At 46.8% G+C, this 14,474-nt stretch overlaps 1 protein-coding gene across 5 annotated transcripts in view; it reads right to left on the minus strand.

The window, feature by feature from the left end:
• Positions 1-830: 830 nt before the first annotated feature.
• The window catches only part of SNTA1 (syntrophin alpha 1), a 32,075-nt gene continuing 18,431 nt past the window's right edge, over positions 831-14,474 (minus strand). For 2 of the 5 annotated variants that reach the window (XM_049100529.1, XM_035705711.2), the window contains exons 3-9: positions 10,630-10,722; positions 9,790-9,994; positions 6,233-6,440; positions 5,946-6,090; positions 2,431-2,627; positions 1,551-1,738; positions 831-1,466 (exon numbers count right to left, since the gene is read on the minus strand). In XM_049100529.1, coding sequence (XP_048956486.1) covers positions 1,355-1,466; positions 1,551-1,738; positions 2,431-2,627; positions 5,946-6,090; positions 6,233-6,440; positions 9,790-9,994; positions 10,630-10,722 — 1,148 coding nt within the window. In that variant the 3' untranslated portion in view covers positions 831-1,354. The remainder of the gene's footprint in view (positions 1,467-1,550; positions 1,739-2,430; positions 2,628-5,945; positions 6,091-6,232; positions 6,441-9,789; positions 9,995-10,629; positions 10,723-14,474) is intronic. The other 3 variants (XM_049100530.1, XM_025469743.3, XM_035705710.2) reach the window with 3 other exon arrangements.

Raw genomic sequence — 14,474 nt, forward strand, 5'->3', positions numbered from 1 at the left:
ACGACTCACTTCTAATGAGCAGAATGAAGCATAACTGACAGTCTGAGATATCCAAGATTGGGTCATAAGAGGCATTGTGGACTTCCTCTTTGGCTCTCTCTTGTGTGTCTTGTATGTCTTGTCTTGGGAGAAGCCAGCTAGTGCTCACTTCATCAGCATATTTGCTAAAATTGGGGGAAGCCAGCTACCTTGTCATGTATGGTTAGGCCCATGTCGTAGGAAACTGGGACTGGAAAACTGGAAACAACCAAATGAGTGAGTGATATTGGAAATGGATTGTCTAGCCCTGGTCAAGCTTTCAGGTAAGTGCAGCCTCAGCCAATACCTTGACTGCATCCTCATTAAAGACCCTGAGTCCAGAACATCCCAGCTTAGCCTCTCACATATTCCTGATCCACAGAACCTGAAAAATAATAAATATTCATTGTTTCAGGCACCTGGGCAGTTCAGTCGCTGAGCATCTGCCTTCAGCTCAGGTTGTGATCCTGGGGTCCTGGGATGGAGCCCTGCATTGGGCTCCCTGCTCAGCAGGGGAGTCTGCTTCTCCTTCTGCCTCTGCCTCTGTCTCTGCCTCTCTCTCTCTTTCATGAATAAATTAAATAAATAATTAATTAATTAATTAATTAATTAGTTGTTTCAAGCTGTTAGATTTGGGGATCATTTGTCATGCAATAATAGATAACAAATACACTTTCTTTATGGGCCTGTGGTTACAGGTCTGCTCTTCTCCAGAAAAAGGACTGCCAATCCTGGGTCTGGTCCTTCTTGGGACTACCATGGCTACCAAAGAGTCCAGAGGCCAAGGTACAAACCACAAACGCTAGGCCAGGTTGCCTATGTGCTCACAGGCTGTTTATTTGCCCAAGAGTAAGGAGGAGAGAGGATGAGAAGAAAAACCGATGCCCCAAGGTGGTGGAGCTGAGGGGAGAAATGAACAGAAAGGTTCCTCCTCTTTCTCTTGCCATGGACCCCAGGGAACTCCAGCTTCAGATGAGGCCTCTGAGGGTGGTGTAGGGGCCTCTAGGAGGCCTGGCAGTTGTTGTCTGGGGTCAAGATCCCCACAGGGGCAGGTCCCAGGCTCGGAATGGCTTTTGTGTACACAAAATATCTCTCTGCAAAAGGCACTGGTGGGGGAATGGTGGGGCAGCTAGGAGGTTACCCCATCACAGGCAGGATCCACTGTGTCCTGAGTCTGGTTCCCAGTCCCAAGACTATCCCAGCCTCTAAGGGAGTCCCTTAGAGGCCGGGACTTTGCACACTTATTCCTTTCCTCTCCCTTCCCTCAGCCCAGTGATGAGCAGGCAGTCAGCGGAGGGCCAGGTCACGCCACGTGGCAGACACCCTCTCTTCAGGGCTAGTGCATCTGGTGACCTCTAGGCCAAAAGCCCCAGGCGGGTGACTTTGGCTGAGAGGAAGGAGTGGATGATGAAGACCATGGTTTTGGGGCACGAATGCAGGTCCAGCTGCTGCAGGGTGGATGGAGAGAAGGGTCAGGAGCCCCATCCAGCCTGGCCTCCAGGAGAACATAACCCCCCACCCCCTCCACTCACAATCTCTCCTTCAGCACCCCCGAAGTCCAGGAAGAGGAGGCTGGCACCGTCATCCGAGGACATCTGCAGCTTCTCAAAGGGCTGTCGAAGCAGCACAGCTCGGGCAGCGCCAGGCTCAGCCGCCCACAGTGTGAAGCCCTTGTCGATGTGCACGGAGAGGCTGCAGGGACGGCCATTCCATGTACAGGCTGCAGGGAGGCATGTGGATACAGGCACAGATGGCATCTCAGAGACCCATAAGCCCTCACCAGCAACTCCACAAATGGGGCTTGAATACCACTCAGGATGGGAAGTTCACTGCCTGTTATGTCATCTGCACTTTCACCCTGCATAGAGTTGCCCCCACCCTAAAATACAGAGAAATGGTCCCTCAGAGAAACTATAACCCACTTCAAGTCCCACTTCCAGAAACACCAAAAGGGAAAGCTTAAACTCTACCATGCTCAGAAGGCCCACTCCCTTACTCCCTATAAAGGTATCAGTAGACCCACAAAGCATGACCCTTGGAGACCTTAGACACCTGTAGAATTGCCCAGGTAAATGTGAATTTCAGATAAACAATGGATAATTTGGACATACTTATACTAAAAAAGATTCGTGGTTTATGTGAAAGTCACATTTAAGTAGGTGTCCTATATTTTACCTGGCAATCATACTCCAAGTGCCATGTCTTGGAATCACAAAGCCAGGGCAAGAAAACCCAGAGTAAAGAGTCTTACTATCTACTGAGACACCTGCACATCCAAAAGAGAGAGCCCTTGAAGACCCCAAACCCCACTTTTTATCCCTTTCCTGAAGTACCCTAAAAAAGGAAATTTGGATGCCTCTAGGGGTGAGAGGCTCATTACCAGAGAGGCACGCCCAGATCTGCCCAGCCCACCTGTAGACACCTCCTGCACACCCTCGGCAGCCCGGTGACAGCCGTCCACCAGTTGCCGGGTCCAGGTGGCCAGCTCCTGTGGTGACTCCACGCTGAACAGGTGAGTGTCCACACCATGACGTGTGCCCGTACGCAGGGCAAAAGAGAGCTCTGCATCATAGGGCACTGAACCCTTAGAGGGACCTGAGTGCACCAGCCTAGGGGCAAAGGGGAGAGTGCTAAGTATGAGGTCTCACACTGTGGGGAAATAGGTGGTGACCCGGGAAGGAACGCTGTGACTCCTTTACCATCTAATTGGTGAACAGGACTTCCAGCTGGCCCCTGACTGACTCACAGGAGCCCATCTCCTGCCACCCTCCCCCTTGCTCCCTCAGCTCCAGCCATACCAGGTCTTCAAACACACCAAACACATTCTTGCCTCAACAGCTCTGCACACACTGTTCCCTCTGTCAAGTGCACTCTTCCCTGATGATCTGCACTGCTCACTCCCTCACTTCCTTCAGATCTTTGCTCAAATGTCATCTCCTCTGAGAAGCCTTCCCTGACCGCTCTGTCTAAAATAACACCCCTGGCACTCACTAGCCTTACTTTTCATCATGATACCAGAAATGATACTTATTCTTTATTTATTTCACTTGGCTTTTTTTTTTTAATAATTTTTTTAAATTTTTATTTATTTATGATAGTCACACAGAGAGAGAGAGAGAGGCAGAGACACAGGCAGAGGGAGAAGCAGGCTCCACGCACCGGGAGCCCGACGTGGGATTCGATCCTGGGTCTCCTCCAGGATCGCGCCCTGGGCCAAAGGCAGGCGCCAAACCACTGCACCACCCAGGGATCCCTCACTTGGCTTTTGATCATCTTTTTAACTAGAATATCATCTAAGATACAAATTTTTGTCTAATCTGCTCACCATTCTATTCTGAGCAATTAAAACAATGCCTGGGGGGCACCCAGGGGCTCAGTCAGTTAAAAGTCTGCCTTTGGCTCAGATCATGATCCCAGGGTCCTGCGATTGAGCTCTGCATCTCTGCATCTGGCTCCCTGCTCCACAGGCAGCCTGCTTCTCCCTCTCCCTCTGCCTTCCACTCCCCCTGCTTGTTCATTTTCTCTCTCTCTCTCTCTCTCTCAAATAAATAAATTTTAAAAAATAAAAAATAAAAATAAAGCAATGACTGGCATGTAGTAGGTGTTCAATAAACATTTGTGACCCAAATTAATGAGTCACTTGATTAGTTTGGCAATCCATGACCTGCTTATTCCTGGTAGACAGCTGGCTCCTAACACATGGGCCAGAGCCCCACCCAGAGGAAGAGACATGAGCAGCAAGGGCCCAGGCACTCAGTCTGATTCCCACTTGCTGTGTAACCTTGGGCAGCTTACTTCCCCTCTCTGGGCAACAGACTCAGAGTTCTGGCCCTTAGCTCTCTTTGCTTCTCACTCCACACACTCTCTCTCGTAATTTCAGCTACCTGCTAGAGCTGCTGCTGACACTGTTTCCCATTTTCCAGCTTGGAACTAAAACTCACAATTCCCCAAGATTCCTCTGTAAGCTCCCTATCCGTCACCCCCCCCACACACACTTTGCACTCAACTCAGCATCTTGCTCCAGCCTCCCCCTTTTGCACTCCCACCCCTAATCCCACTGCTTGCCCAGACACACGCTCCAAACCTCCCATTCATCCATTCATCCTGGACACCTCCCTCACCCTCCCCATCTGGCAAGCACTAAACCCAGTTAATTTTACCACCCATGTGTCTTCCAATTCAAATGCGGCCTTTCTTCTCCATCTGCTGCCTCCACCCACCTCCACCATCTCTCCTGCATGACTGCACCAGCCTCCCAGCTTCCATCCTGCCCCCTCCAGTGCATTTTCCACGTGGCAGCCACAGGGGTGTTTTTAAAACTCAACCCAAGTCTGGGCACCTGGGTCGCTCAGTTGGGTAAATATCTGATTCTTGAATTTAGCTCAGGTCATGATCTTGGGGGGTCATGAGATCCAACACTGCTTTGGGTTCTGCACTCAGCAGGGAGTCTGCTTGGGATTCTCTCTCTCCTCCCTCTGCCTCTACACCCCTTCCTGCTCATTTGTGTGCTCTCTCTTTCTCTATCTCTCTAAAATAAACAAATAAAGGGTGGGTGACTCAGTCAGTTGAGCATCTACCTTCTGCTCAGGTCATGATCTCAGGTTCCTGGGATCAAACTCCCATGTAGGGCTCCCTGCTCAGTGAGAGGGGGTAGGGGGGTCTGCTTCTTTCTCTCCCTCTGCCCCTCTCCTCCTCTTGCTCTCTCTTGAGCTCTCTGTCTCTCTCAAATAATAAAATATTTTTAAAATAATAATAAGGGATCCCTGGGTGGCTCAGCGGTTTAGCGCCTGCCTTCAGCCCAGGGCGTGATCCTGAAGTCCTGGGATCGAGTCCCACATCGGGCTCCCTGCATGGAGCCTGCTTCTCCCCCTGCCTGTGTCTCTGCCTCTCTTTCTCTGTGTCTCTCATGAATAAATAAATAAAATATTTAAAAAATAATAATAAATAAAAATATAGGAATTTTTTTATTTTAAAAGCTTAAAAAATAATTTAAAAAATTAAAACACACACACACACACGCAACCCACATCACCTCACTCCCAGGCTAAAACCTTTCCACTCTGCCACAACTCTTAAGATAAAGCTACTAGCATTCCTTTTTTTTTTTTTTTTTTTTTTTAATTTATGATAGTCACACACAGAGAGAGAGAGAGAGAGAGAAGCAGAGACACAGGCAGAGGGAGAAGCAGGCTCCATGCACTGGGAGCCCGACGTGGGATTCGATCCCGGGTCCCCAGGATCCCGCCCTGAGCCAAAGGCAGGAGCCAAACCGCTGCGCCACCCAGGGATCCCCACTACTAGCATTCCTTAACCAAGCAGGAGAGGTTCTGCAAGGTCAAGCCCTACAACTTCCTGTCTCATTTCTCTCCATTTCCTGTATAGATTCAACATACTGGTTATAGCACACTCAGAGCTCTATGAACACACTATAGCCCTTAATAGTTCTATAACTTTGTCCATGTTGTTCTCACTGTGATGTTCTTCCACTCTTTCTTAAATAGCAAACTTCTACTCATCCATCAAAATCCAGCTCAATAGCACCTCTTCCTAAAGGTTTCCCAATCAGGCCAGGCAGAGTTAAATGGCTTCTACAGCTCTGCACTATGAAGGCTGTTCCTAGGTCAGCCTTCCCTACCAGACTGGGTGCTCACTAAGGGCAGACTGTTGGGATCAGCTCCCTATCCCCTGAACCATGCTGCACAGATTGGGCAGAGTAGGCGTCAATCAGTGAGTGACTAGTGGGACCTCACATCCTTCTCTTGCAAGTCCCCATCTCACAGATGAAGAAACTGAGGCCCAGACAACATAGAGACTTGTTTCAGGTCACCCGGGAGATAACTCAGGGCAGTAAAGGCCTGGAATCCCCCACTCCTGAGGCTCATTGACAGCATCACCCCCCAATCTCTGGTTGAGACAGACACCCTCACCTGCCCATGGATACCTGGTAGCAATGAGCGGGGCAGTACGGCTTGGCTGGCTCAGTGCCTCACGGGTCTGGGGTAGATGGCAGTAGAGAAGCAGCTCCTTCTCAGTCAGCAAGGCCAGGGTAGGTGCTGTGCCCCCATTGGGCAGCTGCAAGGGGTAAGGCAACAGTGAGATGGGGCACAGAGGGGAGAGGTCAGAGGGCCAGGGTAAAGTGGGATGGTAAACAGGAATGTGGTTAGCTCCAGGGGAGGGTTGGAGGTGGGGGACAGATGCCTGGCCCAGCAGGCACCTGCTCAGTCAGCCAGCCGATCTGCTTGATGTCTTGGCTTCCAGTTGTACTGGTGGCTGCCAGCAGTGCCTGCAGCTCGTCCTTGACCCAAGGCATCAGAGCGTTGACCTGAGCCTGGATGGCAGCTGCCCACGACTTTGCACTAGCCTCATCCTTGGCCCTCAGGAAGAGGGTGTCTTGGCCATCTGCTGAACAGATCTCCAAATACCTGCAGGCACAAACAGAGAGGAAGGGAGGACCAGTCCACTAGGCTGCAGCTGGCCAACCTTGAAATCTGGCCCCAAATCCCATTCACTGCAAAACCAGGAGAAACCACAGGATACTCATGAGACAATCAGGAGTGACACTCACCGCTGGGGCTCCAGCCACAATTGGGGCTTCATGGGGTCTAGGGACAAGAGACTATGACATGTACACACAGAAGCATATACATACAAATTAAACACATAGTCAAACATGTGTGATAGGAGCCAAAATCCCCATGTAAGTTTCATGATCTTGTTTTTGTCTCCTGGTTTCTAAGGGGAAGGCTTCTCCTGCTGGGAAATTTCTCCCCCTAGCTTCTCCCTTGTGGCATAGGACCAAAGTAATACACCAATGTGGCAGGGGCAGGGGGAGAGCATAAAACTGAAGAGGTTTGAGGGGATCCCTGAGTGGCGCAGCGGTTTGGCGCCTGCCTTTGGCCCAGGGTGCGATCCTGGAGACCCAGGATCGAATCCCACATCAGGCTCCCGGTGCATGGAGCCTGCTTCTCCCTCTGCCTATGTCTGTCTGTCTGTCTGTCTGTCTCTCTCTCTCTCTGTGTGACTATCATAAATAAATAAAAATTAAAAAAAAAACTGAAGAGGTTTGAGAGGCCAAGTCAGTCTATATAAAAAGAGTTGGAGCAGAGAAGGGAGAGGGAAGGAGATAAAAAGCCATGTGGACAACTGGGGTTGGGGTAGGGTTTCAGGGAGGTACCAAGAGAAGTAGTGGCAGGAAAAGGATTTTAAAATGGTATGTGAAAAAAATTAAATTAAAAAATAAATAAATAAAATGGTATGTGGACCATTAAAGATTCGCTCCTCCTCTGGTTTTTCTGTCACAGATGAAGTTGGGCAGGACCTACTTGAAACCCCTTTACTTTTGCCTCCCTCTGCTGCAGAACTAGGAAACAAAATACTTGAATTCCCACCTCTCTTGCAGCTAGGGCTGGCCATGTGACCCAGGTCCAACAATGAGATATAGACAGAAGTCTCTGGGGAGGGTGTCCCTTCCCAAATGAAGGTAAAGTTTCCCTAGATGTGGTGGTTCCTCTCCAAAGATGGCCTCTACCAAATCCTTCCCTCCCTGCACACACAGCCCACTTTCCTCATCAAGAGGTGAAGTTTATTTCTCTTTTCTTTGACCTTGTAACTTGGTTTGACAAATAAAATGTGGCAGAAGTGACATTCTGGCATTGCCAACACACCATGAAATCCAAGTACCCTGGACCAACTACCCTTAGAGGAAACACAAAAAGGTACACAGAAAGGCCTATGGAAAGAGGAATGCTTAGCCAGCTGTTCCAACCATTCCAGCTAAGGCAGCAGACATGGGAGCAAAGCAGCCATTCTATACTTCCAGCCCCAGCAGATACCACATAAAGCAGAAGCACTGGCCAGCAGAGCCAGCTCAGATTATAGAATTGGAAGAAATAATCAACTGTAATCTTCTACGCCACTAAATTTTAGGATGGCTTATTATGCAGCATAAGAACAAAATGCCAGGAGAAAAGTTCCTTTCCATTTTGCCTTCTTCCTATTTGGAATGTAGACACATGCTTTGAGGCACAGCCACCAGTCTATCTCCAAAAAGAAAATGCCACAATAAAAATGGCAGAGGAATTGGGACACCTGGGTGGCTCAGTGGTTGAGTGTCTGCCTTTGGCTCAGGGTGCGATCCTGGAGTCCTGGGATTGAGTCCCACATCGGGCTCCCTGCATGGAGCCTGCTTCTCCCTCTGCCTGTGTCTCTGCCTCTGTGTGTCTCTCATGAATAAATAAATTTTAAAAATCTTTTTTTAAAAAATGGCAGAAAAAAAAAGGCAGAAGAAGCTGGAAGCCTGATTCATTAAGGGCATTCTTGAGTAGTGATAAAAGATCCTAAGGAGCTGACCCTGAACTACTAAACATGTGGAAAAATAAACCCCTCATTTATTTCAGCCATCATTTACTGGCATTTCTGATACTTGCAACCCAACATAATCTTACCACTTAGTGTAAGTATGAAATATTTTTCATTATATTTTGGTTACCAGATTGTATTCCTTTGACTGGGATATTTAGTGCTAATAAAGAACCCCAGTTATATTCAAGTTACATGTGTTACACATGTGCACATGGTCAAACACATGTGCATACATGCATACTATATGTATGAATATTAACATAAACACACACAAACACATATGCACAAATCTATACCCATATCCAAGCAAATGCTCACATATACACATAAACATTTGCATTTACATGTCAACTACATGTGTACACACAGAAATACATGTACACACATGCTTCAGGTGATGTCTGGGATCAGGCTGGGAACCACGATTAACCTAATAATGTTCTGTAAGTGTTGAGGACTCATACCACCTTACCTTCACCCAACGCAAAAGGCCCCTTTTGTGGAACACCTTAGGTGACCTGTAATCACCAGTTCTTGCCTGTTGGGGGCAGGCTGGGGCTGGGGCATGAGGTAGGGCTAGGAGATCTGGATACTGAACCTCCAGGCCAATGTTGAGCACCTGCCTGGCATTGAAACTCAGCTGTAACTAGGACCCAAGTCTTTCATGTTCAGAAGACTTTTATGTTCACAATATGTATACCACCCCCGATACTGCATACCCCACTTGATCAACATATACTCCACTCACCCACCACCATCACTCAGGCACCTACAGTTTCTAAAGCAGAGGGGCTACCTGGAATGAAGCAAGTTCCATCCCTTCCTGGTTGTGTGATCTTGGGCAGGTTACTTCCTCTCTCTGTCCTCATCTACAAAATTGGGGTGAAATAATAGGACTTTGCTCATAGGGTCACTGTGAGTGTTAAGTTGTGCATGTAAACACTCAATAATGTTGGCTGTTACCAATCTTATCATCAGTGAACTGTTAAGGGCTGCTCATATGTGAAGGATGGTAACTTTCCATGGCCCTGACATGAATGTTACTAGATCTCTAAGAACCTCAGCAGAGTTAGAAAAGACTTGAGAGGATCACTGAGTCTGAAAACTTTATTTCCCAGTGAGAAATCTAAAGGTCAGTGAGGCAGAGACTAGTTCAAGGCGAACCAGGACTGGAACCCGGGGTTCTTCCGCAGACCAAGCTCCTCCTCAGATGTGAACTACTCACAGGAAAAAGCCAAGAATGCCATTATCCCCTTAACTTTGCTCTTACATCCATTCAACAAATATTTCTTAAGCCCTACTATGTTCAGGCATTGTGCTGGTCGCTTGCAACACAGGGCTATCTTTCCTTTGGCCCCACCACTTAACAACAAGGCATATCTACCTGGGTTCCCCCCACCCCAGACTTACCTATGCTCCGGGTCAGTCGAGGTGCACCTCCTCGAAACATATGCCATCTTCAAGGACATGTGTTTGGCATCACTGAGGTCCCGGGGTGAGGGGCCAGGGGAAGATGGCTGTCGCGGAAGGGGTGAAGCAGGAGGCGAGTCCCAGCCAACCGAGGTCCCACCAGCAGAGTTCTTGAAATATGGTGAGACCTCCTTCATGTACTTGACTGGTTAGAGGACAGGTCAGCAGTTACTGTTGTGACATTGGCTCCCATACACATCACAATTGTCACTAATTCATAAGAGTTTAATTTATGTTCTATATCACTATCCTCCTCTAAGCTAAAGTCTCTGACCAGGCAGTGTGGTAGAAAATACTGGATGCATACCAACATCCATGCTCTCATGTTTTCACTGGTTTACAGACTCATGCCACCTGGAAGAAAAACTACACTTCCCAGCCTCCTTTGCAGCTAGATATGGCCATGTAACTAAGTTCTAACCAAGTAATTAGAAGTATTTGGACCTTTGGGATGGCTACTTAAAGGAAACGGACAACAGCCACAACAAAGCAATGAAAGAGCACTGAGACAGGAGTCAGGAGATATGACTGCTCTTCCATTGGGCCATTGTTTGCCTCTATTTCTTCAGCCTGCTCATCTGTAAAGAGGAAGCATGGAATGAGAGTCCTTTGGGACAGGTTACCAATTGTCCTCTAATATAGTGATAGCCCTCTAGCTTGAGACTTCACTTTCCAGGCTCCCTTATAACTACAAGGGCTTACGTGCCCAAATCTAGCCAATAGGATGAAAGCAGAAGGGATGCCACTATCAAGTTCTATCTGTTAAAGAAAGATTCATACCCTTCCTTTCCTCCTCTTTTCCCTTGACAGGGTTGAGCTGGCTGGAACACAGACAATGAAGCACCATCTTGACCTGAGGACATGTACCATAATCTAAGGAAAGACGACCAACAAAACAGAAAGGAATGGATGCTGACACTTTGGAGATACCATGTCAGACTTGGACTGTTACCTAAGAAAGCAAGGACTTCTATTATCTATCTATCTATCTATCTACCTACCTATCTAAAAGATTTTTACTTATTTATTTCAGAGAGAGATAACATAAGCAGGGAGAGGTGCAGAGGGGGAGAGAGAGGGACAAACAGACTCTGTGCTGAGTGCAGAGCCCTACTTGGGGCTCAATCCCAGGACCTCAAGATCATGACCTGAGCCAAAACTAAGAGTCAGATACTCAACCAACTGAGCCACTCAGGTACCCCAGGACTTCTGTTACATTTAAGCCATAGTATTTTATGAGTCTCTTGTTATAGTAGCATAGCTTATACCCTAACCAATATACCTGCTCTTAGCTCTAACATCATTGACTAAGTATAGTAGACACTTTCTAGATAGCATTGTCCAACAGAGTTTTCTATGCTTGTGTAAATGTTCCATATATACACTGTCCAATACAGTAGATACTAGCTGCTGTGGCTACTGAGCACTTGAAATGTGGCTAGTACAAATGAGGAACTGAATTATTTTTATTTCATCTTAATTAATTTAAAATTAAATTCAGGGACACCTGGGTGGCTCAATGGTTGAGTGTCTGCCTTCAGCTCAGGTCATGATCCCAGAGTCCTGGGATCAAGTCCCAGCATCAGGCTCCTACAGGGAGCCTGCTTCTCCCTCTGCCTATGTCTCTGCCTCTCTCTATGTGTCTCTCATGAATAAATAAATAAAATATGTTAAAGACTAAACTAAATTCAAATAGTCACTTAGAGCTACTGGTGACCACGCTAGACAGTAGAATTCTAGAATAACAGCTCAGATCTACTTCTCTGCCCAACTGATCCATAAATGCATGTTCTAATATGTGATCCTGCCCTTCTGGCTCTGCTAGCTAGACCAAGGTGAACACCAGACCCACACCAGGCTACCCGAATGGAGTCTGGTAGAGATTCTAGACTGGTGTTTTGAACCAACATAAATGCTATGGGGCAACTACTTTCTGCTATGGGAATAGAGAAGAGGAGAAAGCTGGTTTATAGAGAAAGAATTAGAGATGCATGTGGAGAAACAGAGGGAAGGCCCTGCCAATCACCTGCTAATGCTCCAGTTTCTGATACTCATCCTTTAGAAAGTTGAACTGCCATCCCAACAGGAGTTTTATTTGCAACCAAAACAGTCCTGATTTGGGCCTGAATCCATGCCTTTTTAGAAAAGGAAGATCTCACTAACAATGATAGCTGGAAGTGAAAGGCAATAATGATGACAAGAGTGATCTGAGAAAAGCCTGGTAGGAGTAGAGATTCAGAAACAAGTCAGTTTTCTTGAGTACCTACTCTGTGCCAGGTATTGGACTGGCCTTTGGTAGGAGTGGGATAGTAAAGATATGCACTTGCACTACCACTTATTTATCCTTTGCTCATGAAAGACATCATAAATCATAGTAATTTTTGGCAGCCATTATTCATCCGTTAAGGCTGATTGGTGGCAGCCTGGGTGGCTCAGCAGTTTAGCACCTCCTTCAGCCCAGGGCCTGATTCTGGAGACCCAGGAACGAGTTCCACATCAGGCTCCCTGCATGGAGCCTGCTTCTCCCTCTGCCTGTGTCTCTGCCTATCTCTCTCTCTCTCTCTCTCTCTCTCTCTCTCTGTCTCTCATGAGTAAATAAAATCTTAAAAAAAAAAAAAGGCTGATTGTTAATAAAATATTTTGGTCATTCTTGCTTATTTATTAGATGAGTTTGGCTACAAATAAGAGAATATATGATAAAAGTGCCGTAAGCAATAAACATATTGATAATTTCACATAACAAGATGTCTTAGAGGCACCTGGCTGGCTCAGTTGATAGAGCATGCAACTCTTAATCTCAGGGTCATAAGTGTGAGCCCAATGTTAGGCATGGAGCCTATAAAAAAATAAAAATAGGGGTACCTGGTTGGCTCAGTGGTTGAGAATCTGCCTTTGGCTCAGGTTGTGATCTCAGGATTGAGTCCCAGGCTCCCCACATGCTTCTCCCTCTGCCTATGTCTCAGCCTCTTTCTGTGTGTCTCTCATAAATAAATAAATAAAATATTTATAAATAAATAAATAAATAAATAAATAATAAAATAATGAAATGTTATTTTAAAGAGCAGTCTAAGGACGCCTGTGTAGCTCAGTAGCTGAGCATCTGCCTTTGTCTCGGGGCGGGATCCCGGAGTTCTGGGATCGAGTCCCATATCAGGCTCCCTGCATGGAGCTTGCTTCTCCTGTCTCTGCCTCTCTCTCTGCCTCTCTGTGTCTCTCGTGAATAAATAAACAAAATCTTTTAAAAATAAAAATATAATTAAAAAATAAAAAAGCGGGGCAGCCCTGGTGGCACAGCGGTTTAGTGCTGCCTGCAGCCCAGGGTGTGGTCCTGGCGACCAGGGGTCGAGTCCCACATCCGGCTCCCTGCATGGAGCCTGCTTCTCCCTCTGCCTGTGCCTCTGCCTCTCTCTCTCTCTGTGTCTCTCATGAATGAATGAATGAATGAATAAATAAATAAATAAATAAATCTTAAAAAATAAAATAAAATAAAATAAAATAAAATAAAATAAAATAAAATAAAATAAAATAAAATAGCAGTCTAGAGGAAGGCAATTTTAGGACTGGTTCAGTGACTCAATGACATTAAATTCAGGGTAGGCCTCTCTGCCATTCTCTTGGCCTTCCCCTCATGGCCACAAGATGGCTGCCACAGCTCAAGCCAATCATTCCTTACAGAACAAAATCCAGAGCAGGGAGGTAATAGGCAGAAAAGGGGCTTTCTCTTCAGAGCTCCTTCTTATCAGAGAAGTAAACATTCCCATGAAGACTTGTATCTCGTTGGCCTGACTGCACTCCATGCCCACCTCCAGCACAATCATTAGTAAAAGGGAATAGTCATAACTTAGATGAAATTTCACCCAATAATATCAGGTTTCTGTTAGCAACGAAGAAGAGAAAATACTTGGTAGGCAGGCAATCAACAGTGTCTGCCACATTTGCCCTGGCATCTGGACTGTTCCCAGTTCTGATGAGCAACAGTCTCCTCATCCCTAAAATCAGGTAATAGGAAGACAGTGTGTACATCAAGGTGGTTAAAAGACTTGCTCAAGTACTGGCCTCTCTTCACCTAGTGAGGCTGTCCCCTCTGCTGCCCTACTAAGGGGTGCCTATATCTGCTAATCCCTGGGCAGCCTCCCTTCCTCCCCACAACTGCCATGCTCTCATAGCCTTCTAGCTTGCTAACCAGCTGACTTCTGCAGTCAAAGCCTAGCCAGTATGCTCTGCCTGTGAGCAGACAAGCCAGGAAGGGGTGAGGAAGCAGTTATTGGACCAGCTCCATGGAAAAAACAGATAAGAAGCTATTTCTATCACAGGAGACTATCCCTCAGGCTCAGACAGGATCCAAGGCAAACAGCAGTGAAAGTGAGAGGGAGTTACAAATCCTACTGGAGTTGGAAGAGCAATTAAGTTGAAAACAAAAGCAGGGTTTTTTTGTTTTTGTTTTTGTTGTTGTTGTTGTTTTTAAGAACTATGCCTTGGCCTAAAGTTTGGGCTAAAAATGACTCAATGACTCATCCTCATCATTACAGCAATGACTTACAACAGGACTGACTATTGGATTATGTCTCAAGGGGCAATGGAGGTGGGACACATCACAGGCTATCTGACAGCCAAACCGTTCTCCC

This window comes from Canis lupus, chromosome 24 (genome assembly GCF_003254725.2).
Source record: "Canis lupus dingo isolate Sandy chromosome 24, ASM325472v2, whole genome shotgun sequence".
Classification (NCBI taxonomy): Eukaryota; Metazoa; Chordata; class Mammalia; order Carnivora; family Canidae; genus Canis; species Canis lupus.